Source organism: Petaurus breviceps, unplaced genomic scaffold, assembly GCF_028583685.1.
Source record: "Petaurus breviceps papuanus isolate PSGF00001 unplaced genomic scaffold, PetGlider_PUasm1.0 216, whole genome shotgun sequence".
Classification (NCBI taxonomy): domain Eukaryota; kingdom Metazoa; phylum Chordata; class Mammalia; order Diprotodontia; family Petauridae; genus Petaurus; species Petaurus breviceps.
The window spans coordinates 2081802-2108205 of record NW_027185867.1 but is presented as its reverse complement, the minus strand read 5'-3'; the positions used below and the strand labels follow the sequence as shown (position 1 = coordinate 2108205).

The 26404-nt window shown below is 34.8% G+C and overlaps 1 protein-coding gene across 4 annotated transcripts in view; it reads left to right on the top strand.

The window, feature by feature from the left end:
• The window catches only part of SCAF11 (SR-related CTD associated factor 11), a 91665-nt gene that overhangs the window by 53528 nt on the left and 11733 nt on the right, over positions 1–26404 (top strand). For all 4 annotated transcript variants that reach the window (XM_069094249.1, XM_069094247.1, XM_069094246.1 and 1 more), the window contains exons 5-9: positions 2712–2812; positions 3553–3620; positions 20621–20679; positions 20780–20886; positions 21777–21878. In XM_069094249.1, the coding sequence (XP_068950350.1) occupies positions 2712–2812; positions 3553–3620; positions 20621–20679; positions 20780–20886; positions 21777–21878 (437 nt within the window). The remainder of the gene's footprint in view (positions 1–2711; positions 2813–3552; positions 3621–20620; positions 20680–20779; positions 20887–21776; positions 21879–26404) is intronic.

The window sequence follows — 26404 nt, the reverse complement described above, 5'->3', positions numbered from 1 at the left end:
TTTCAACTTAACTTTGTCAGATGTCATGATTACTACCCCTGCTATTTTTATATGAATAATTTCTACTCTAGCCCTTTATTATAACTCTGTATCTCTCATATCTATTGTGTTTCCTCAAAATGACATATTTTTGAATTCAGATTTTTAATCCATTCTGTTTCTGTTTTATGGGTGAATTCCTCCCATTCACATTCAGAATTACAATTACTTGTGTATATCCTTCCATCCCATTTTTCCTCCCTATCCTTATAGCCCTATTTACCCTATGCCTCTACACTCATCTGATTTACTTTTTACCAACTATCTTGCCCTCCTATTTTTTAATCTTCCTGCCTCTCTAGGTGTCCCTCCCTAATCTTAACTCCTTGCTCTCTTACTTCTTTTTACATTTAGATGACTTTTATACCATTCTAGATGTATAAGTTCTTCCCTCTTTAACCCATTTCTGATGCAAGTAACACAATAGATATGAGAGATACAGAGCTCCTCATCCCCTGCAGCCGCAGCCTAGGACCAAGTCTGTTCAGTATAACTGCTTTTATAGTCCCTTAACAGTGAAAGGTCCTTCAGTCTTTCCCTACTCAATGATCATTCATCTATATGGTCCTTGAGCTTTCCCAGGGCTTGTTGTTTGTTGATTCTGTAGAGTTGGCCTTTAGGTGTTTGCACCAAAAACCTCCACTCCTGGAGGTCCAGTCTTTTCTGGGAACTTCTCTAGTTGTCTTAGGACTACTGCTTTGCCCCACTTTTGTTTGTTTCTCCTGCTCTACTTTTACTTGAGGCAATGTTCTGTCTTTTTTTTTTTTTTTTGTGGAGGAAATTTGGAGAACCTGAAGTTTTCTTACCTACCCTGCCTTATTCCCAGAATACTCTGCCTTTCTATCTCTCCTTATCTGGACTGGAAAAATGACTCATTAAGATTTTTTTAACCCTTGGATTTTTCCAATCAGGATTCTGTCTGGTACATCTTCTAAATCTTTGTAGAATAATTGGGTGGGTGGGTGGGGTTTTTCTAAGAGGTGGTGTGTTCCACTTCTTTTTAAGGTCTTTAGGTTGAAGCTTGAACTTTTTACTACTTGTCAGGTTTATTTAAGTGTATTTCTTTTGTTTATGAATTGGACTGACTAGATGGCCACTGAGGTCTCTTCCAGCTCTATGCTTCTGTAACATCTAGATAGAAACATCCTGTGTAGGTACTTATAAAAGCCTCTATGGAGCTCAGGAAAGGTAACTGAGAGCTGGAAATGTGTATTTGGAAATAATCTGCACAAAGTTGTTAGTTCAAATTATGTGAATAGTTGAGATCACTAAGGGAAATTAGTCAAACATCATTTATTAAAGTGTTTTCTGACAGACATTATGCTAAATGCTGATAATTCCTACCCCCCTCCTTCCCTGCAAAGTAAAAATAGTTTTTGTCCTTAAGGAGCTTATTATTTAATAGGGTAGAAAAGATAAGCATAAATAGATAAAAGATCATGAACGGTAAGTGGAAGGCAGTCTTGGGGAGGAGGAGGGAAGTTCTAGAAACTGAGGGGAATAAGGCCTGTTGAAGTTCTTATCCTAGCTGAATCTTGAAGGAAGCCAGAGATTCCAAGAGGTAAGAAGAGAGAAAATTTTCAGGTAAGTGGTAGAACTTTAGGGTAGAAGGATAGAACTTTAAGGAAGACTCGAATTGATGGATCAGTTAGGAGAAAAGAAGTCAGCAAAAGAGACAGAAGTAATTGGCATGTGGCTTTCAATATCAAAAAGGAAGTGTTTTTAGTGTCTTTTGAATTAAGTATAATTTTTTTTAAATTAAAAAATAACTTCATTTTGTTTTAAAAAGGAAGCATAGAGTATCATCTGACTATTAGAAACTCTTATGTATACTTTACTAAAGAATTATAGTAGTTCAAGGGTTCTTAATATGGGGCCTCTGAACTTTTAAAAATATATTTTGATAAATAATTATGTTTGATTTTCTTTGTAATCATACATATATTAATTTATTTTAAAACTTTATTCAGAAAAGGGATTGATAAGTTTCACCAAATGGCCAAAGGATTCCATGACATAAAGAAGCTTAGGAACCCCTGTACTAGATGGATGGTTTACAATGTTTGTAGTCACAAATGTCCTGGGGGCAGGGGAGACACTGCTAATGTCTTCTCACTTGTATTTGAAGTTGATAATTTGAATGTGTGTAAACTTGAGAAATATGAAACTCCCTTAAACAGTTAAATTGGTAGCATAAATGCAAATTAGTTATCTTAAGTTAAATGTAAAAATACTAATATTTTCTTAAACTATTTAACAGGTCACTCATACATACTGGTTTAACTCTGGGTTTAAAATAAAAATTGAAATGTGATTAGTTTGGTAGAGGTTTTTCCTTTAGGTCACATGATGTTGGTAAAGCCATGCATGAACAATCAGTATTTCAAAGATATTTTTCTAAGTACCTAAAGTCAAGTATTTTCCATTTTTAGATTGATAACTCATGTTCCAAAAGCGTATTTCATATAGGGACGATATTTGAATCCTCTAAAACCTATTTCTATCTCAGGACTGTTGATACACAAGTCATATCATTAAAAGTCAATATTTGGGCAACTTTTTTCAATGAAAACACTAGTTCTCATGTCTTGTACCATTTTGGTATAGACAAAGTTAGCATTTTTTTTTTATCATGTTGAATTCTAATGCTATGAATTTGATTTTCTTTATAGGTTCAAGTAGAGAGACAATTAAGAGAAACAGATGATAAGAAAAATGAATGCTCCTTTAAGAAACAGGATTCCTGTTCTGTATATATTAAAAGCTGGATGAGGTCAGTGATAAATTCCAGAAATAGAAACTCAGTTACCATAGTTCCATAATTAAGTTTGTTCAGAAAAGCTTGGTTTAGGTATTATCTAGTCCCTTAAATGAGTAAAGCAAAATGTTTTTAAGCACTTAATATTTTAAAGGTACATTAACTATAACCTTAATAGGTGGGTAGAAATATCCTCTATCTCTTTGGCAACAAAAGATAATGGTAACTAAAGGTAAAACTGAGAGTATTCCACAGGGAGATTTGTCCCGAAATTTATGGAGTACTCCTACATTTTCTTTCTTTTAGTGATAATGGATTAGATACCTCTTATTCTAATCAGTTGTGAATTTTACTTAAGTAAAAGTTTTCTTTTTTATGCTAGAGACTTCAATGTGAGCTGTTCTGTTCCATGTTTTCCTTTGATATATAATTTTCTTCATGTGTCTCATGCACATAGCTTTTTTCTTGTGTTCAGAAAAGTGTGTTTCAGTCTGTCTATCTGTTGTAAACCCTAATGTGCTATATAATCTGGTGGTTAAGCATAAAATTATTCTTTCAGCAGAGGGATTTAGAAACATAATTATTTTACATTTTTCATGATCATAAACTATTTAAAATTTTGAATATTATATGGAGAATTAATGAGACTGAATACACAGATTTTTCCAACATACTATCCTGTTGTAGTAACTTAGTAATATAAAAAACAAACTATTACTTTTTCATAGTTTTCATTTCTTTCTTGATATTCACAGGAAAAGAGCAGATGTCAAAAGAGATCTGTTAAGTACAAAGTTTTATAAAGATTTGAAGAAAATACATAGTAAGTAATTTTGGGTGTTCTATTCCTTTTTTATCATTCCTGTTTTGGTATTCTTAATTCTGGTCCTTACGCATTTTATTCTATGGCTTTTTAGGTAGCCTCATAACTGATTTTCCTTTACCAGTCTCTGACTCATGTTACTGACTCATGACAAAACTTTATTTTCATCTTGTTTAATAATTTTTTTAATATCGTTCCTTTTCTCAGAACCTTCAGTGACTCCCTACTAACTCCCCATTAATTCCTTAGTTTATATGGTCAAGACCCTTATGCATCTAAATTTCCTTACCACCTTCCTCTTTTACCTTATATGAACCTTGTTCATTACCTTTGCTTACACTGATGACCTCCATTTAAAATGTTCTCTTTTCTTCTCCTCAATATTGAACGTATTCTTCAAGGCTCACTTTAGATCTCACTTCCTTTGTGAATCCATGACTGACCAGCCTACCTTGAAGTTATTCCTTTGCTCAAATTTTTAAAGAAATTACTATGTGTACCACTTATTGTAAAGGCATTTAACATTGCTTGGTTTTTTTCCATGTGTTTATCTAGCCTTCTCAAGTAGATTATAATATCCTTCTGGGGGTAGCATCTTTATCAGTTACTTTACCTTGAATGTATTATATACTCAGAAAATGATTGTGAATTACTTGTGACCATAAAACAAAGTGAAGCTTACTGGACTATGCAAGTTGTAAACTTTGTGACCTGTGCTTGGTTAGTATAGCCCATGAAAACTGTAGGGTCTCTTATTCTGACTCTCTCTTACACTCACAAGTCAGGTCTCCAGATAGCAGATATCTCTCCCTTAGGGTTTTACTATAGATACTGTAGAAATTGGAATTTTAACGGGGCAGCTAGGTGGCACAGTGAGTAGAATACCAGCCCTGGAGTCAGGAGGACCTGAGTTCAAATGTGGCCTCAGACATTTAACACTTACTAGCTGTGTGAACTTGGGCAGGTCACTTAACCCCAATAGTCCTGCCTTCCTCCCTGCAAAAAAAAAGGGGTGGGGTGGGGAGAAACAACTGAAGATGTTGAAGCAACAAGGCAGAGGACAGGGCTGGGTGTTTTAAATCTGATCAACCTTAAAAAAAAAAAAGAAACTGGAATTTAACAACAAGATAATATTTGTTAGCAGGGGCATCCTACCTGTCAATAAATGGGTCAATGATTTGCCTCCATTTATGCCAAAGACCCCAAGCAAGAGGACAGTTCATCTTATGTAGGTTTTGGGGAGTACAGAATAAAGAACAGAACAGGGTAGATGACATCATAGTCATGACATCATAGGAGCAACATGATTGGTTACAGAGCTGAGGCACAGGGTATAACATTATTGGTTGGAAGTTTGGTAATGGGTGCTTGCAATGACCCCCCTGCCTTCTCTCATGAAACGAAGAAGTGCTTATTTTTTGAGTCCAGATACAAGATAGCAGCCCAGAGTTTTGGACAGTAAACCAGGCATCCTTGAAGGGTAGCTTGGTGGAGTAAAGATATCAAGGCAATGGGGTGGCCAGATGGCGTAGTGAATAATAGCGCTGGCCTTGGAGTTGGGAGACCCGGGATCGGTTCGGCCTCAGATACTTAACACCCACACAAAATAACTGGCCATGTAACCTTGAGCAAGTTACTTAACCCCAATTGCTTAAAAAAAAAAAGATATCAGGCCCAATTTCATTATTTTACTCACATTCTCCAAGTTCAGTTAAATTCCTTGAGGCAAGAAAACTATATTTTTAAACTTAGCCACTTATAGGCCAGCTGAACTCTAAACTGAGTTCAAAGACAAAGAATCATGACTTAAATAGTCACAGGACAAAATCAATTAATTGTAACTGGGATTAATAAGAAAATGATGCAGGATCCATCTTAAACTTCTCAGTACCTAGCCCTGAGAGGTTGTCTTCCTAATAATAATGGCTCCCTGTTCTACTCTAGTCTCCTGATATCACCCAACACTGATCATCACCCCACTATCAATTTACCCAGCTAGTATCTCCAGAATATAAATTAACCAGTTAACATCAGTTAGTTTTATAAAGATATTTGTTGTAAAAATATATCAAGAACCAAACTACAAAATTTTTCCCCTTGAACTGGAGCAGACTCTCTTCTGTTTACAAATCTTTGAGGAGAGTGGGCTCAAACTTAAAATTTAAAGTAGTTATGAATATTCTTATAATTAAGTTCATTTCTGGGTGTGATATAGCTTGCACACATTGTTTCTTTGCTTACATGACAATACCGTGTTTTCCCGATAATAAGACCTATCCCGAAAATAAGCCCTCCCTGTACTGTGTAAGATTCCTCTAAAATAAGCCCTCCCCCGAAAATAAGCCCTATTGAGATTGCTACTGTAGTGAAGGTGATCCCCTGCGCTACACGCTACATTATGGTACCCTCTGTATGCACCGTCCTCCCCCCCCGTGAAACACATGCCGCGCTCCGAGCTGCATCCAATCAGAGCTGCAGCAGTGAGCACGTCATCCTGTTCTTTATTGAATTCATTATTGAATAAAGGTACATTTTTTTGTTCACATTTACCTGTTTATTAAAATTGCTGTCAATGTTCATTAAAATAAGCCCTCCCCTGAAAATAAGCCCTCTGGTGTTCTTCTGTCCAAAAAAATTAATAAGACAGTGTCTTATTATCGGGGAAACACGGTAGTACCTTGATTGCCAGAGCAATCCACTGGTAGGCTAGGTCAAACAAGTCATTTCTCAAGGACTGTCCCATTCTGGGAGGTGGGTTTTTTTTTTTTTTTGAGAGCCTACTTCACCCTGTACAGTAGCAAAGAAGAATAAGAGGAGGCAGCTCTTTCTTAGACACAGGTTTGCTTTGAGAATCCATGTGCTTTGGGGTCAGCCCCTAGGTGGAAAAGGACTCATTCTCCGACCTGAGCAAATCTTTGGAGCTCAGAAAGTAGTGTTTGTATCTAGTGGCCAACAAGAAAGAAAGAGAAATTTGGTTTATTGATTCCTTTGAGTATCCAGTTTTGCCAATAATGAGTATTTCTGTCATCACAAAATAATGTGAAATGGAGGGCAGGCTCCATTCCAGTATTTTGGAGGTAGGCCTCTCCAAGCCATCAACGTGGGCTGCTACCAAGCAGAGGAGACTATATTTTCTTGAGGGGTTGGACCCTCCCATTCCACTGTTATATTAGTATATGAATCTTATAAGATAGAGGCAATTTAACATCCAAATGAAGATGTCTGTAGTAGTCTTTTGTCTGCTTTAATTTTCTTGATTTATTATCATCTATAATCTTTGAAACTTAAGGTACTGTTTGCATTTTTTGATGCTGTTTGTTTTGAGTATGCTTTTGTTTTTAAGATAATTCTTAATTTAAATGTATTTTTCATATTAAATTGTTTTGTGAAGTCATTAGAACATGACTTTTGTTATGTACTAACTATCTCTGGCAATGTTTGTTCTCTGCTTAGTACACAGATGAACCACAGTTGCTTTGCATTAACAAAGATATATTTGGAAAATACCTTGTTAAACTGGACTCTTCACAGTGAACTTATTCAGAACATACCATTTGTCAAAATAGAACTTTAAGAATTTTGACTGAGTGAAATCTTTTTATTTTTTGATATTTTTTAACATTGTCTAATGTTAAATTTAAAGAATTTAATTTAAAGAACTAGAATTTTAAGCATTTTAAGCTTTAGTTTTTACATTATACATGATATTAATTACCTGTTTTGATAATAATTGTCTCATTATAAATCAAGAGTTTCCATATAGGTTATTTGGAATTGTTTCCCAAGGTGGGTAGAATAATGAATCTAAAATTCTAGGAAGAGGTGCAACTTGGAAAGTAAAAAGCTACTTAGATTGAACTTAGCAGATAGAAAAAGATGAATAAGGTAAAGAAAGATAGGTGCTTACTAGATTTTGTCTATTTTGCCTTGTCATTCAATTCACTTTTCCTTTATAAATGCTATAGCATTTGGTTCTCTCATATATAAATACACACACATACACTCACACACAGTATTGATGTTGTAATATTGTCTGTAGTGCCTTTAAGCATAAGATAAAGTTTTCCTGTTTATCTTGTTTATTAATCTTTTTTATAAACCATTACTTGATCTGAGATCTTAGTTGATATTCCTTTTTTGTTTTTGTTTTTTTCATTTTTGAAAAAATCTGTTTTTACTGTATGCCCCCAGGCAAGTCACTTAACCCTGATTGCCTTGCCAAAAAAAAGATGTATTTTATTTATTTTGTTAAATATTTCACATGTAAAAATTTTTAGTCATTTAAAACATTTTTGAATTCCAAAATTCTTTTCCTCTCTCCTGCCTTTCCCCCACCCATTTAGAAAACAAGTGGTATGATAGCACCTATACATGTTAGGTCATATAAAACATGTTTCCATATTAGCCATGTTATAAAAGAACACCCACATGCACAAAAACAAGAAAAATAAAATTTAAAAGGTGTATGCTTCAGTCCACACTCAGAGTTCATCAGTTCTCTGGAGATAAATAGCATTTTTCATCATGGGAATTGTTTTGGAATATTGTCTTCATCAGAGGGGCTTTTTCAGTGATTATTGTTAAAATATTGCTGTTACTGTGTACAGTGGTCTCCTGGTTCTAGTCACTTCACTTTGCATCAGTTCATGTAACTTCTCAAGTTGTTCTGAAACTATCCTGCTTCTATTTTTTATAGCATGGTAGTATTTTATCACAATCATATGCCACTTGTCCTGCCATTTCCCCATTGATAGCCATCCCCTGGATTTCTAATTCTTTGCTACCTCAAAAAGAGCCGATGTAAATATTTTTGTACAAATAGATATTTTTCCCTTGTTTTTGATTTCTTTGGGAAATAGACCTAGTAGTGGTATTGCTAGGTCAAAGGGTATGCACAGTTTTATAGCCCTTTGGGCACAGTTCCAAATTGTTCTCCAGAATGGTTGGACTAGGTCACAAGTCCATCAGCAATGCATCAGTGTCCCAATTTTTCCACACACCCTCTAGCATTTACTGTTTTTTTTTTCTGTCATGTTGGTCAATCTCTGGTATCTCAACTATTACTACTCTTTTGAATTTGCCAGAAAAATAATAGATCTTCCTCTGGCCCCTCATTTTAACTCTTTATGAATCATTCATTATGTTTGAAGTGTGTTTCTTGTAAACAACATGTTGTTGGATTCTGCTTTCTAATCAGTTCTGGTCTCCTTTCCATTTTATAGGTGAGTCCATCTTGTTTATATTCATGATTGTTGATATTAGTTGTGTATTTCTTCCATCTGAACTTCTTAAACTCTTCTTCCCCCCTTTCCCTCTCTCATGTCCCTGCCCTGCCCCCTTTTCCCACAATGCTTAGAAAGAAAAAGATGGCAGAAGAGGAATGTGCTTTATAATAGTGATTTGTAAACAAAGCAGAATGTTTCCACTCTACAGCTTTTCCTCTTCTCTTCCCTTTGTTCTCTTTTGTATTTATTTTTAATTCCTTCATCATGCTGCCCCTTCTGATATTGGAGTTTGTTTTGTTTATTCATCCTACAGTATTGCTGCTACTATATGCAATGTTTTCCCATTTTTGCTCATTTTATCTTGCATCTGTTCATGTAACACTTCCTAGATTTTTCTGAGAGCAATTGTGCTCATCATTTTTTATAGCACAGTAATATTTCATCATAATCATATACAACAACTTGTCCAGCCATTTCCTGATTGATGAACATCCCTTCACTTTCAGTTCTTTACTGCCACTAAAAGAGCTGCTATAAATATTTTTGTATAGATAAGTCCTTTTCCTTTTTGTTTTTTATCTCTTTGGGATACAAACCTAGTAATGATTTTGCTTGGTCAAAGGGTATGCATGATTATACCCCTTTGGATATAGTTCTGAATTTTTCTCCAGAATGATTGAATCAGTATGCTACTTCACCAGCAGAACATTAGTATTTCAATTTTCCCACATACCCTCCAGTATTTATTATTTTCCTTTTCTGTCATTAGCCAATCTGATAGGTGTGGGGTGGTAATTCAGAGTTGTTTTTAATAAACATTTCTCTAATCAATAGTGATGTAGATCATTTTTTCACATAACTGTAAATAGCTTTGATTACGTCATCCTTTGATCATTTATCCATTGGAGAAGTACTCTTATTTCTATAAATTTGACTCAGTTCTCTATATAATTTCAGAAATGAGGTTTTAATCAGAGAAACTTGCTGTAAATTTTTTTTCATAGTTAACGATTGCTATGTATTTCCCTCCTTTCTACTTTTCCCTGATTATCCTACTCTCTCTTTAAACCCTATCCATTCTCAAAAGTGTTTTGCTTCTGACTTTGACCTCCCCCCCATCTGCCCTCCCTTATATCATCCTCCTTCCAACTTCTTTTATTCCCTTCCCCTCCTGCTTTCCTGTGTGCTAAGATAGATTTCTATTCTCAATTAAGTGCATATTTTTCCCTCTTTGAGCCAGTTATGATGAGAGTAACATTGACATGCTTCCCCCTTCCCTATACTCCACTCCACTATAAAATCTCTTTCAAGCCTAATTTTTTATTTTTGCTTTTTTTTTTGGAGGGGAAGGTAGGGCAATTTGGGGTTAAGTGACTTGCCCAAGGTCACATGGCTAGTTTGTGTGTGTGTGTGTGTGTGTGTTAAGTGTCTGAGGCTGGATTTGAACTCAGGTCCTCTAGACTCCAGGGCCAGTGCTCTATCACCTCTTAATTTTGTTTTTTAGATATCGTCCCTTCATATTCAACTCATCCTGTGCCCTCTGTCTATGTATACATGAACATACATATATGCCCACTCTCACATATATATTTACATACACATACACCCTCCTGTACATACATATGTATACATATATGTCTGCATATATTCCCTTCAACGATCCTCAAAAGCCTTGTGAGTTACAATGATCATGTTTCCATGTAGGAATGTAAATAGTTCAACTTTAGTGCCTTTTGATTTCTTTTTCCTGTTTACCTTCTCATGCTTCTTGTATTTGGAAGTCAGATTTTCTATTCAGCCCTGGTTTTTTCATCCAGAATGCTTGAAAGTCCTCTATTTAATTTAATGACCATATTTTCCCCTGTAGCATTATACTCAGTTTTGCTGGGTAGGTGATTCTTGGTTTTAATCCTATCTCCTTTGACCTCTGGAATATCATATTCCAAGCCCTTTGATCTTTTAAGATAGAAGCTGCTAGGTCTTGTGTTATCCTGATTGTATTTCTACAATACTCAAATTGTTTCTTCCTGACTGCTTGCAGTATTTTCTTCTTGACCAGGGAACTCTGGAATTTGGCTATAATATTCATAGAAGTTTTCTTTTGGGGATCTTTTTCAAGAGGTGATCGGTTTCAAATAGAAATTTCAAATTTCAAAAATTCAAATTTCAAAATTCAAAAAGAATTTTCAAATAGAAAATTTCAATTTCTATTTTGCCCTCTGGTTCTAGAATATCAGGGCAATTTTGCATGGTAAATTTTTGAAAGATGGTGTCTAGGCTTTTTTTTTTTGTTCATGGCTTTCGGGTAGTCCAGTAATTTTAAAATTACCTCTCCTGGATCTACTTTCCAGTCAGTGGTTTTTCAAATGGGATATTTCGCATTGTCTTCTATTTTTTCATTTGTTTGGATCTGTTTTATAGTATCTTGATTTCTCATAAAGTCATTAGCTTCCAATTGCTCCAATCTAATTTTGATGGAATTATTCTCTTTAGTGAGTTTTTGAAATTCCTTTTCCATCTGGCAGATTCAGGTTTTTAAGGCATTCTTCTGCTCATTGGCTTTTTGGGTCTCTTTTGCTATTTGAGTTTGTCTATTGTTTAAGGTGTTATTTTCTTCAGTATTTTTTTGGGTCTCCTTTAGCAGGCTCTTGACTTGCTTTTCATGATTTTCTTGCATCCTCATTTCTCTTCCTGGTTTTTCCTCCACTTCTCTTACTTGATTTTCAAAATACTTCTTGAGCTTCCAGTTCACATTTTTCTTGGAGGCTTTTGATGGAGAAGTTCTGACTTCATTGTCTTCCTCTTGCTCCATGCCTTGATCCTTTTTGTCCCTAAAAAAGGATTCTGTGGTCTGTTTGTGCTTCCTCTGCTTGCTCATATTGCCAGCCAATTACTTGACTTTTGAGCTCTTAATGGAGAGAGTTTTGCCCCAAATTGCTGGGGTTTTTATAGCTGCCAGAGCTATTACGAGGGCACCCTCTCTACAGTGCCCACAAGTTCTTACACACTGGCCACACACCCCAGAACCACCACCCAGGACCGTGATCCAGATCCAACCAGGTCAAAGCAAGATTGATTACCCTCTGAATGGTCGCTTGGTCCCCCTACAATCTGCAGGCCAGGAGCTCCTGAGGCAACCACATGATGCAGCTGCTGTGCCTCAGCTTATTCTTGCCCTGGGGGCAGGGGCCAGGGGCTATGCGACCAAGCTCTTCTGTCCTGTCCCACATTTCCCCCTCCCCCCCAGCAAAGTTCCACATTGACCTTTTACTTTGTCTTTGGTGTTCATGGGTTGAGAAGTCTAGAAACTGCCACAGCTGCTGGTGTGCTCTCTTGAAGTCTGCTCTGGCCACCCCTGGTTGGGGCCGCTCTGGGGCCGGAAATACACTGCTGACTTGGGACTTTGCTGGGTTTCCAGCCTATGTGATAGACCCTTTCTGTCAGCCTGCTGGGCTCGTCAGTGAGAGATTTGTTTTTCTCTGTCACTTTGTGGGTTCTGTAACTCTAAAATTTGTTTAGAATAATTTTTTTTACATGTATTGGAGGTTATGGGAGCCAGAGCCACGCGGAGGTCCTGTTTTTACTCTGCCATGTTGGCTCTGCCTCCATGTATTTTAACTCTTTTGTGGGGGAAAATCTTAAGAGCTTAGAATTTTCTGACCTACTCTACCATCTTCCCAAAATGTTCTCTCAGCTTTATTTATTTAATTATCCCATCATATTCAACTCATATTTGTTCCCTCTATGTATACTCCTTCTGACTGCTGTAATAATGAGCAAGTTTTTAGGAATTGCAAGGATCATCTTCCCATGTAGGAATGTAAGCAGTTTAACCTTATTGAATCCCATATTATTTCTTTTTCCTGTTTACTTTTATATGCTTCTCTTGAGACTTGCTTTTGAAAGTCAAATATTCTATTCAGATCTGGTCTTTTTATCAGGAATGCTTGAAAGTCTTCCGTTTCATCGAATGTCCATTTTTCCTTCCAAAGTTTTATACTCAGTTTTTCTGGGTAGGTGATTCTTGTTTGTAGAACTAGTTCCTTTGCCTTCCAGAATATCATATGTCTGATTCCTTAATTTAGTAGTTGTAAAGTCCTGTGTAATCCTTAGTGTAGTTCCATCATATTTCAGTTGTTTCTTTCTGACTGCAATATTTTCTTCTTGACCTGGGAACTTTGGAGTTTGGCTGTGATATTCCTGGGAGTTTTCATTTTGGGATGTCTTTCAGGAAGTGGTCAGTGGATTCTTTCAGTTTCTGTTTTACCCCCTGGTTCTTGAAAGATGATATCTAGACTCATTTTTGTACATGGCTTTCAGGTAGTTCAGTAATTCTTAAATTATCTCTCCTGAATCTGTTTTCCAGGTCAGTTGTTTTTCCAGTGAGACATTGCACACTGCCTTCTTTATTTTCATTTTTTGTTTTATTTTTTTCTTGATGTCTCATAGAGTCAGTAGCTTCCACTTAACCAATAATAATTTTTAAGGAATTATTTTCTTCAGTGAGTTTTTAAGGAATTATTTTCTTTTGTGAATTTTTGTGCATCTTTCTCCATTTGGCCAATTCAACTTTTCAAGGCATTGTTCCTTGCATTGGATTTTTGTGCCTCTTTTACCATTTGGCCCATTCTGTTTTTTTAAGGTGTTTTTGTGTATATATATTGATGCCTTATTTACCAAGCCATTGACTCTTTTTTTTTGTGATTTTCTTGCATCGTTCTGATTTATCTTCCCAATTTTTTTTTGTCTGCTTCCCTTATTTGATTTTTAAAATTGAGATCTTCCATGACCTGTGATCAGTTCATATTTTTCTCTGAGGCTGTGGGTGTAGTAGTTTAGAATTCAATGTCTTCTTCTGAGTTTGTGTTCAGATTTTCCCTGTCACCATAGTAACTTTCTATAGTCAAGTTTTTTTTTTTTATGCTATTTGCTCATTTCCCAATCTGTTTCTTGTCTTTTAACTGCTAAAGTGGGGCTGTGCTTTGAGAAAGCAAGGGGTTCTGTCCCACACTTCAGGTTTTTGTGCAGCTGTTTTCAGATATGCTTCTGGGAATATGAAAGTTTTAAGTTCTTCCAAGGTGTTATGCTCTAGGGAGAGGTGTGTTTATTACTCTCCTTGCCTGTTCTCTGCTCTGTAAGTGACCACAGGCACCCTTTTCTGCTCTGGAACTGTGACCTGGGTTCTATTCCCCTGCACCTGCAAGCTCTTCCCTTCCTTGGGATTGAGACCCAAGACTGAGATCTAGATCCAAATATGGACAGTGCGACAGAGTCCTGCCCCCCTGTGCCAGTAAAGGGGTCCCTGTAATCACAGTTATTTATTTTATTTTTTTAAGCAATCGGAGTTAAGTAACTTGCTCAAGGTTACACAGCCAGTTATTTCTGGGTGTGGTGCTGAGTATCCGAGCCTGGGATTCGATCTCCAGGTCATCCCAATACTGGAGCCGGTGCTCTTACTCGCTGAGCCACCTGGCCACCCCTAAGCAACTGGGGTTAAGTAACTTGCTCAAGGTTACACGGCCAGGTATTTCTGGGTGGGTGCTAAGTGTCTGAGCCCGGGATTCGATCTCCAGGTCATATCGACACTGGAGCCGGTGCTCTTACTCACTGAGCCACCTGGCCGCCCCAGTCACAGTTATTTCAACCTCTTACCCTCTCTTGCTGAGGGGTCCAGAAATTGGCAATGCTGCCAATTCAGTTATTCTGTGACCTACTACTGTTGGTTTGCTGTGTGTGGCCTGAACTGGACTGTGCTCCACTCTCACTTCAGTGCAATGGTAATTTCTAGCCAACTTTCTAAGTTTCTTGGAGGTGGAAAAATTTTTCACTCCATTCTTTTGTGACTTCTTACACTAGATTTTTTTTTTCAGGCATTATTTAAAGTGTTTTGGAGGGGCTTTGGAGAGTGCTTAGCCTAGTCCAAGGGTGGGGGAACCTGTGGCTTTGAGGGAGGTGTGGTCCTCTAGGTCCTCAAGAGCAGCCCTTTGACTGAATCCAGACTTCACAGAACAAATCCCTCCCGGCCTGTTCTCCATCATCTTGTTTCTGCCCCTCATTTAAAAAAAAAATCTGAGTTCAAAAATTTTCCCCCTCCCTTCTTCCTATACAAAATTCCGAGTAATTTGATGTTATATTTGTGCAGTCATGTATAGCATACTTACATACTAGTCATGTTGTGAAAGAAGAAAGAAAACAAAAGGAAAAAATACCAGAAAAAAGTGAAGATAATATGCTTTGATCTGCGTTCAGACTCCATGAGTTCTTTCTTTGTATATGGATAGCATTTTCTATCATGAGTCTATTGGAATTTTCTTGGGTCATTGTATTGTTGAGAAGAGCTCAAGTCTTTCTTTCATAGTTGATCATCAAACAGTGTTGCTCTTACTGTGTGTAATGTTCTCCTGGTTCTGTTCATTTCACTTTGTATCAATTTATGTAAATCTTTCCAGGTTTTTCTGAAATTTACCTCCTCATCATTTCTTATAGCACAATAGTATTTCATTATATTCATATACCACAATTTGTTCAGCCATACCCCAGTTGATGGGTATCCCTAATTACAAAAAGAGATGAAATAGATATTTTTGTACTCTTCCTTTTTTTTTTTTTTTTAAAGAGTCAGTTGGTAGCACAATGGATAATGATAGGCCTGGGAGCTAGGAAGACTTGAGTTCAAATAATAGCGACTACCTCCCAAGATTGTTGTGTGCATCAAATGAGATAATTCTAGAAAAAAAAGTGCTTATTTAGCACAGTACCCGACACATAGTAGGTGCTTTGAGTGCATATTCCTTATCTCTCTTTCCTTTTTTCCTCCTTTTCCCTCTAGTATAGTCCCTTTTCTCTCTTTTTTCTTTAAGATCATCAAAACAGAACAAAACCATTTGTGTTCCCTTTATTTGTATTAACTCTTTGTCTTTGAAAGACTTTTAAGTTTTCAAGCAGGGACATTAATTTCATCTAACCCTTAATTAGTATATAAGTACTTAATCATTATATGTAATCAAATTATGTTTGCGTTTCTTTTGGTTCCTGTATTTACATTTCAGTGCTTTTACTCCTTAGCTTTAGCTCCTTAAGCTAAAGGAATTCTCTCCAGAATGCTTGAAAGCCTTCTGTCCTCTTAAAGGTCCTCCTCTCTCTCTGCCCCAGTAGTCAGTTTTTTAGGATTAGTTAGCCTTTGTCTTTTTTTCTTTTGGAATACCACATTTGAGGATTTTTTCCTTTTTTTTTTTTTTTTTTAGATTTCCCCTTTAACGAATTTTTTTTTTTTTTTTTTTTTTTTAAGAGTTCCCACATAACCTCATATTGTTCCTTAGTATTTGAAGTCAATATTTCTAGTTCCTGGCAGACAGTTTTTCTTTGACCTGGAATCTCCAGGTTTTGGCTATTATATTCTTGGGGGTTTTCATTTTGATGTTCTTTGCTTTCACTTTGTCCTTATAGACCTAGGCAGTTTTAATTTATTATTTCTTGAATAATGAAAGGTTTGTTGGAGATTTTTTTGTTCTGTGGTCTTCAGGCAGCCAAATGATTTTTACGTTCTCTCTCCTTGAATTAAAACAGCTGACTGACACCTTATAAATTCTACTTTATTTACAGATTAATCTTCTGCTTTCATGGAGACTGATTTGTTTGATCCACTGTAATTTTCAGGGAATCCATTTCTAATAAAATTTTTTTTCAGTTAATAAGCATTTGTTTTTTTTTCCTCAACCCCTGATGTTTTTCACAGAGTTGAACAAACCTTTGGTGAGCATATGTCTCCTCATTTTGTCTCACAGGATGTTTACGATCCTCTAGAGGGTTATCAGATGAGTTTATTTTTGTTGTGGTGTCTTTCTAGGAATTTTAAATGATTTTGTTGGAAGTGAGGCAGTAAGATGGCATCTTGCCCCAGCAAATCAAATGCTACTTATTTTTAACTAATAACATACATAGGATCTTGTATTCTTTATATTTTTCAGCCACTTGTGTTAAGGTATAGATGTAATCCACTATGGAACATGGCTTGTAAAATCTTGCCTATTCCCTAATAAATATTATTATTGAAGCTACCCTTGCTGTGAGGATCATTCCCGTATGAAGTGTATGTAGATTTGTAAGTAGGCATATGGATTGGCATTTGTCACAGAATCACAGAATTTGAGAGTTGGAAGCTTCTAAGAAAGCAGCCATCTGTTTCAACATGTACACAAAAGGAATCTCCAGCACAACATACTTGATGAGTGGTTGTCTAGTCTCTTCCTGAAGACCTCCAAGGATTAGGAACCCAGCACCTCTTAAAACCTATTCCCTCTTTGTATGACTCTAATTGTTAGGAAATATTTTGCTGATATCAGGCCTAAATTTTGCAAACAGAATAGAGCTAATCTTTATTCCACATGGAGCACTTATATCTCTTTTTCAGCTCTATGCCTTCTACCCTTTGTATTGATGGTTACAGACAGAGCTAATGACCAGACAGTTTTTAGGCCACCAATGAATTTTAACTTAGCTGTTGAAGGTAGCATATCTTGGTTTGATACTTCAGTGGCAAACTACTACTTAATTGTGCTTTTTCAAGTGATAATTCTATATTATGAAGAACCAAGACATTTAAAGGACTTAATGCTACTGTGCTCACCAAAGAGAATACACTCTTTGAAGGGCCCTTTTAGAAGACCTTTAGACTGATCTTGAGAAAAATCACCTAGCATGTTACTGTATGCCAATGATTTCTAGAACTATGGAAGAAACACTTATGAACAGGGTTTTGGACTAAGTTGTAGATTAAATATAGTACAGTGAGATCCAAATAAATCTTGGGTCTTATTCCAGCCTTTATTGGATGGAAAATTATTTGTTGTTTTCATCCAGAACAGAATCCTAAAAGTTAGAACAATATTATACTAAAAAGATAGCGCTATAATAACATACTATTAGACCAACAAGTAAATTAATGTTGTATCCACAATAGGTATTAGATAAATGCATATTGAATAAATGTAACTTAAATGAGAAACCAGGATACCCTTTAGGGGAGTGCCAATTTAATGTTAACTCCATCCTTAAAGGATGATAAATAATAATCATTAATGCAACCATAGGACAGCTAACCAGGCACCTGCAGTTGATTTTTTAAAATCAAGTTTTCCTTATTATTACCAACTTGACAATAAAAAATGTTTACTAATACAAAAAAGAACAGTGAAAGAGTGTGTAAAAGTACCCCCCATTCCTTTAAGTTTAACATGGGAGTTCCAGCACTGTCCTGTTTTATTTCTGTCCCCTTAACAGTTCCTTTCCTTTCCTGTTTATTTTTTAAAATGATTAGTTGGTGCTCCTTTTTCCTTTTTTTTTTTTTTTTTTTTTTTTTTTTTGCAAAAAGTAACAGTAACACTGTTCCCGGAATCCTCTTTCTCCTCCAAAAATGAAGCCCTCACTTGTCACACAAAGCAAATCATTATATTGGTTGTGTCTGAAAATGTATCATTTTGTACTTCGAGCCATTAGTCACCTCTTTGCCAAGGGGTGACAACCATGACTGAGTATTAATCATATGATTGCTCATAGTTCTTAAGTCTTTCAGTTGTTTCCCTTTCCAATGTTTTAGTCATTGCTTAAATTGTTCTCTGGTTCTACTCATTTCACTATGTATTGGTTCATATCAGTTCACCTGGAATTCTTCCTAGGTTTTTTTGAAATCTGTCTTTTTCATCATTTTTCATCTTTGCATTGATAATCCACTATATTAATAATATGATTTGTTGACCCATTCCATAGTTGATGGGCACTTATTTTATTTCCAGTTCTTTGCTGCAGTAAGAAGAGTACTATACATTTTTGTATGTGCACATCCTTTTCCTCTTTTGCTTTTAAATGCAAATACCAAGAAAAAAATTGGAGTAAAAAAGGAGTAAAATTATAAAAATATTTTTTTATAAATTTCAGACTCTCCAGATTAAGAATTCCCTGTGTTCAAAAGCTGTTCTATCAGTATGCTTTTCAGTTTCCGAGCAGTTTTTCTCAAATAATGAATTTTTATCCCAGTAGTTTTGAGTCTTTTGACTTATAAAACAATAGGTCCCTATATTGCTTCTGAATCTTGTGTACCTAATTAATTCCACTGATCAATGTTATTTTTTTTAATGTGCCGTGTATTTTTAATGATGACTACTTACTAGTATAGTTCTCACTTCTTTTATTTACTTTCTTGAGAATCTTGACTTACCAGATAAATTTTAAATGTATAGTATAATCCTTTGGAGATTTGATTGGTCACAGATATTAATAATAGTTGTTCCAACACTTTTATCAATACTATTTGAAAACCTTATTTAGCATCAAAAGGCAAGACAGAATAATCAACTGAAACTCAGGAACTCAGACATTTAATGTTTGTGCAGATGGTTCTATATAGTATATCTGTGCAGGATGGATAATAGAAAGTCAAGCAGCTGCTTTGTGTGATCAGCTTAAAGAAATATGAAGTTAGTGCTTTTGAGTAGCCACAGCTTTTATCAACCAGTAAGACAGAAGAAACACTCTTCTATTGTGTGTAGTCTTAACAATAAAAGGTATGTCTAGCATAGTAAGGAGGGCTAACTTCACTAACAGCCAAAAAACAAATACATGAATAATACAGTTATGTTCTATTAATATTTTATTTTATTCCATTTAAGAAAATGACTTCTTATTGTGGACTTGATCAACCTCAACACAAATGTTTCCTATATAATGAAGAATAGAAAAAAATGGCTTGAATGCTACACAGTGACTTTTATATAAGCTTTTAAAAAAATATATATTCTGTGGGGGCAGCTAGGTGGCGCAGTGAATAGAGCACCAGTCCAGGAATCAGGAGGACCTGAGTTCAGATGTGGCCTTAGACATTTAACACTTAATTAGCCATGTGACCTTGGGCAAGTCACTTAACCCCAATTGCCCTACCCTTCCTCCTCCAAAAAGCAATATATATATTCTGTGGTGGCTAAGAATTGGAAATCACAAGGATGCCTATCAGTTGGGGACTGGCTTTTCTGTATGTTTGCTGCTGCGTATGATTGCATTAGAATATTATTGTGCTATAAGAAATAGCAAGCAAGATGAAAAACCTAGAAAGATTTACATGAACTGATACATAGTGAAGTGAACAAAACCAGGAGAATGTTGTAAACAGTAACAGCAATATAGTTCTATGAAAAACAGTGAATGACTTAACAGTTCCCAGCAATACAATGATCCAAGACAATCCCAAATGACTAATGCTGAAGCATGCTATTTGCCTCCAGAGAAAGAGCTGTTATTTTTTTAATACATACTGAAGCATGCCATTTTTAACTTTCTTTTTTTTTTAATTTTATTCGAGTCTTATACAAAATTACTAATATGGAAATGTTTTACAGGATAGCACATGTATAACCTATATTTGATTGTTTACCGTCTCAGGGAAGGGGGAGGGGAGGGAGATAGAGAATTTGGAACTCAAAACTTTAAATAAAAATGTTAAAAAGATTTTAAAGTATGTATTACATTTTATTATGGTTGTTCTAACACCTCTGCTATTGGTATAGCCATGTTTTTCCTTCTGTACCTTTGGTCCATTATCTCATTGTCATTCAAAAGGTTGGAAAATGTGAAACCTAATACAAACAAGAAGGTCTTATGTGGAATTTTAATTTTAGCCTAGTTATATATACTTTTAATCTTTGTAACTAATTTAAGTAAATTATCATACTATTCTAAAATAAAAATTTAGAAAAGGTTGCCAACCTCATTGTGTTTTTGATGCAGGAAACACTTCAAATGGGGAAATAAGGAAAAGGAAAGCCACATCAATTAAGATAAATAAGGTCTGTTGGAATACAAGAAACATTTCTCTTGAGCATATAAAATAATTTTAATATAAATATTATTTGACTCTGTTACGATATTATCTTTTTACTTTTCTAGCCTCAGAGACAGAACTGCCTAAATCACTACTTCCGAAATTATTTTTCCAGTGTATTTTCTTCTGATAACCACACTGGAGAATCTTCTTGTACCTTTAGAAGTTACTGGTGAGTATTTTCCATTGATTGTAACCTGTGGTGTTTCAGTAATGTTAAACAAGCTTTTACATAAATTTAAATTAGGGCTTCCAATTTAAAAATAAAGTATACAGCTTCCCTGTTTGCCATTTGTTGTTTCCAGGTGAAATTGATCTTGAAGACACTTTTATTTGTGGGCAATGCCATTGTAAAAGACATATATATCTAGAGCTCATTATTTTTTTTTTAAATTCAAAGACATGGCCAAAAATGTGAGTTATTGTTTCATGTGGAATATTTTTCCCATGTGATATGAAAGGTAAATTATATGCTTAATTCTAGAGACTAATCCATGAAAGAATAAAAATCAAGAGAGATCCTGTCAGAGATCAGATGTTTAGGTATATATGTAGTGGTAAACAAGGATAAACCAATTCAAGTAATATGTCAAAATAGGGCATTTCTGCTTAACTTTTTGACACTGTCAAAGAAGCAAAGAATTCTGAGTGAGTTTTAAAAAGTTTGTGCTATATATATATCTCCATTACAATAAATAGTAGACTCCATTGGGTAATCTGTTTCTCTTAAAATAAGTTGTTTTGAGGGATTACATATCTTTTTAAAATTTTACTTGCCTGTGGGATTTTCTGCTTACAGAACTTACTCTTGCTATCTATGTCTTGTGGTGGATAGAAATGCAAATGTTGTATTTCTTGCCTTATTTCCATTAACTATCAGAAACTTATATTTTATTGACTATGTTAATATGTATTGTTTAAATAATTTTTTGTATAATCAGTTGTAAAGTTTTCCTTTCATTTTGGCAATGTTTTAATGAAAAAAAAATTCCTACACTGTAGTATTTGGCAAGATTGATTTTATTTTTCATAACGATAAAATGTTTAAAATTTGTCTTTTAGTACAGAATTTAAAGAAGTCACTGAAATTAATTCAGTGATTAGGCAAAAGAGACAAGAACTGCAGTTGTCATGGTTCCCTGATACATTACCTGGAGTTATAAGGTAAAATAAAAAATTTTGCTGTGGTAATTAAATGTTGACAGTCAATCAAGGAATTTAAATAAGACTTATTAAATTGAATTTAAGAATTAAAATAAAACTTAAGTATATTCTTGAAAAGTTACACATAAATCATAGTTTTAAATGCAGGATAGACAGTTACTGTTCAAGGTTAACACTGCAGTGATAAGTTTTGTTACTTTAAAAGCTCTTTGATGTTGTTAATAATTGTTAATTACCTAAATAATTTAAGAAAGTTTTTGATGTGGCATACAATTGGGTGATGAAATTCATCCATAGATAATTGCTGCAATACCCTCTACACCACCCCTTTAGTTTCTGTTTAGTGTGCCCTGCTTTGTTGGGCCATTCTAGATACTAACTCTAGATTAATTTTAATACAGTTTTTATCTTCATTACTCAAAACCTCCAGTGCTTTCCTATTAAATCTAATTCAAATATTTATTTAGGAACAGGGTGCTAGAGATACAAAGATAAAAGAAAAGAAAATTCTGTCTCTGCAGTCTATACAGTCTAGTAAGGGAAAGAAAAGGCTCACAACTAACAATTATGCATATTGAAATGTGACAGAGGAGGGTCAAAGAGAGTGACATAAAAGATTCAAAGAGGGAGAGGTCTTTATTTTTTCCCAAAAAATTGATTTTATTTTAAATTTATGAATAAAGCAAGCATTTCTATAACATAGTACAGTAAAAAAAAATATATGATTGTACATTTTACAAATCTGTTGTGCACAACTTGCTATTCCTTTCAAATATATAACAATTATCATGTAAATTTTTTCTCTTCATTCCTCCTCACCCTCCACCCCCACCCTAGAGAGATGGCTATTTTTAAATACAAATATGCATAAAATTATTCTATACATACTTCTCTATTCATTAGTTATTTCTGTGGATGCAGATAGCATCTATTATAATAGACAAAATAACTTATTTGCTCAAAGTTCTTAAAACAGTTTTGCTCTTACTGTAATCAGTGTTCTATTGGTTCTTTTGTTCATCATTATTTCATACAAGTCTTTCCATGTTTTTCAGAAATCATTGAGCTCATTATTTCTTATAGCACAGTAGTATTTCATCACAATCAACTTGTTCAAACATTCCCCAATTGATGGACATCCCTGCAATTTCCAGTTTTTTACTACCGCAAAGAGGGCTGTTATAAATATTTTAGAACATATATGCTCTTTTCCTTTTTTCCTAATGATCTTTGGAAGTAGACCTTCTTAAAAAGGGAATCAGAAGATTTCGTGGAAGACTTTGAGACTGAACTGGGACTTGAACGTTAAGAAGTATTTCACTTCAGTAATAATTTTTAAAAACATATTTATTAAATGCCTGCTTATGTGAGATGGGAGACAGCATTGTATAGTGGATAAAGGTCCAGCCTTGGAGTCAGGAAGACCAGGGTTCAAGTTCTGTCTCTTAAGTTGTAAAACAGTGAGCAAGTTACTTATACTCTCAGTGCCCCATTCATCTTTCCAAGACTATAAGATAAGGACAGAAGTGAACAGCAGTCTCTACCTTCAATGTAGAGTTCTACCAGGGAGTAAATGACGTTAAAAAAATAAGTAAATACAGATTTCAATAGGCAGAGATATTTGGGGAGTCCATTCCAAGAACTGGGGACAATTTTTCCTAGTTTGGGAAAAATGTAAAATTACTGATGGGGGAATAGTGTGAAAAAGGCTGAAGAATTAGATTGGGTTTCAAATATGGAGGGCATTGAAATGCTAAAGAGCTTTTATTTGGTGGGGAGCAATTGAAGGTTTTTGAGAAGGGAATAATTTAGTCATACTTATGCATTACAGTGGCTATAGTATGAGAATAGATTGGAAAGGGAAGAAATTGGAGTAAAAGACAAGGTAATGGAAGTGAAAATAAATGGATGCAAAAGAATCAACTGGGGGATGAGTCAAAGGTAGAATTCTTAGCTTCTACTTGGGTTACTGGAACCAGATTCAAACTTATCCACTGCTTCTATTCTTTCTGTCTGACTTTGTCTCTGATGTCTAATCTGTCCTTACCACAGTTTATACCCTTTATTTTTATGCCTTTTTCCACAATGTTTCCCCAGTTGGAATACATTGTTCATATATCCATCCTTCAAGACTCAAGACCCACTTTTAAGTACTTGGATATGTTGAGTTTGAGATGCCTCTAGGATATGTACTTTCAAATGCCCAGTGGAAAGTTTGTGAGGTCAGATTGGAGCACAAGAGAGAGACAGAGAATAGGGCCTGATTTATAGGTCTGAGAGTCATTTGCAGAAGTAATAATTGGACCCCGGGGAGTTGGTAAAATCACCAATCAGGAGAATATAGAGAATAAAAAGTAGGGTACAGGACAGAGCTTTGGTGATTAGTAGACATGACATATTTGAAGATCCAACAAAAGAGACGTTGATTCTTTCTTCCTGTGATGTCCTTATTTTTGCATAATCAAGGAAAAGATGTCTTTTTGTATCTAAGCATAATGCTTAAATTTTCAGTAATGTTGAATTAAAGCCAAAGCAAATGAAATTAATGACCTCCAAGTCAGTTATTTTCTGAAATATACTCAAATAAATTTGTCTGAAATATACTCAATATATTGATATATATCTATATAAATATATTTATAATAATAAATATAAATTTTTATTTATTTAGAATTACTTATTATAATTATATTTTATATAATAATATATTGTATATAATATATAATAAAATATATTTGCTATATATAATTATAAAATATTTAAAAATTAATATTATAAAATAAAAATAAATCTGTTCATAAATATATATTTATATATATGTATAGCTTATATTTATATATATAAATAAAACTCAAGTTTTATTTGCCAGTTTTCCTACAGTACTGCATAGAACCATGACAGTCTTGCAAGAAGCATTGGCACATTTTGAAGGTGGGAATTAAAATTAAATAAGTAGAGAAGCAGGGGCAGCTAGGTAGCGCAGTGAATAGAGCCCTGGCCTTGGAGTCAGGAGGACCTGAGTGTTCAAATCTGGCCTCAGACACTTAATGCATACTAGCTGTGTGACCTTGGGCAAGTCACTTAACCCCAACTGCCCTGCCCTCTCCTCTCCAAAAAAAAAAAAAAGACAAAAAAAATAAGTAGAGTTCTTTACAATAAATTCTATTCTATATTTCACTTTGTATTTTTGTACATACATAATGTATAAAATTTGGTTTTTGAGCCTTTTTCTTTACCACCCCAAATACCAAATCTATGTGTTCTGAAAGAAACATAGTCCTAAATCAGGAGACCAGAAAAAGTTGTCAGAATATAGCAGAAAGAGCAGGCAAAAAGATTGTTTGGAGTCAACAATTGTGAATTATTTGGTTGGCCCAATAAAGATGCAAAGAATATGAAAGGATCTGTCAGCCTTATGAGTGAATAGTTTGGATGCATAAGAGAGACAAAACATTTATAGAAGGTGCAACGTAACTAGGACAAAGTGAAATGATGAAATTCAGTAACGTCCATGAAGTCTTACAACTTTTTATAACTTTGGGAAACTTAATACGCGGCATAGCCCTTTGTTCTTGTCAGTTGTTTTATATGATTTGATATTGAGTTGGCTAAATTTTGACACTCAAGCTTTAATTCTTCATCATGAAACCATACTTTTATGATGTGGAATATTCAGTGTCTTGGATAAATAGTCCATTTTTCCGTTTCTAGCTTTAATTATAGATCCATAATAAAAGGATTTGTTATCTGAAGTTTGGATTGAGTCAAAGGGCGGCACTTGAGCTAGAGGGCCACATGTGGCCTTGAAGCCTCAAGATTCCCCACCCCTTTTAAGCCATTGAAGCATCTTTATCTCTATCTCTTAGATAAATTTCTTGACCATTTTTGATGGGTGGCATGGTACAAGGTCATGTTGAAGTATATTATCTCCTTTTGAGAATTTCTATAATTCTGAAACAATTCTTCTCCTCAGCAAAAATTTACTTACCAGAATTCATTATTCCATCAGAAGGGACAAGACTTGAGGCACATTGGAAGTAAAAAAAAAAAATCCAAGAAACATTTTATTATATGGATGTTTTACAGTCTGACAAAGATGACCTTACTGTGTCATCTGTACTTGTTCTGAAAACAGTTTTGGTATAGGCTCAGATGAAGAATGAATTTCATTAGTAAAAATTACTTATTTCTTGTCTTTGAAACTCCAGTTTGTTAAATTGTCTTGTTGATTACAAGAAGTTTAAAAACAACAAGACTGCTCTTACTTTTCTTCCAACTTCCAAGATGTCTGTGCTGCAGTATACAGGAATCACTAATAACCTCTAGCTACCAGGTCGTTCTGAAGTCTTTCCTTGTTTTCTGAGAACTTTGAGTCTATTTAAAAACAATAGTTTGTTAGTTCTTGGTATTGTTTTTTATTTTTGACCATGCTTTTATTTATTTTTTTCAGTTTGTGCAACGCAACCAGTTTCATTATGGGCTTTAATTACTTTTGAAACATTTGATTTCCTCACACCAATAGCCTC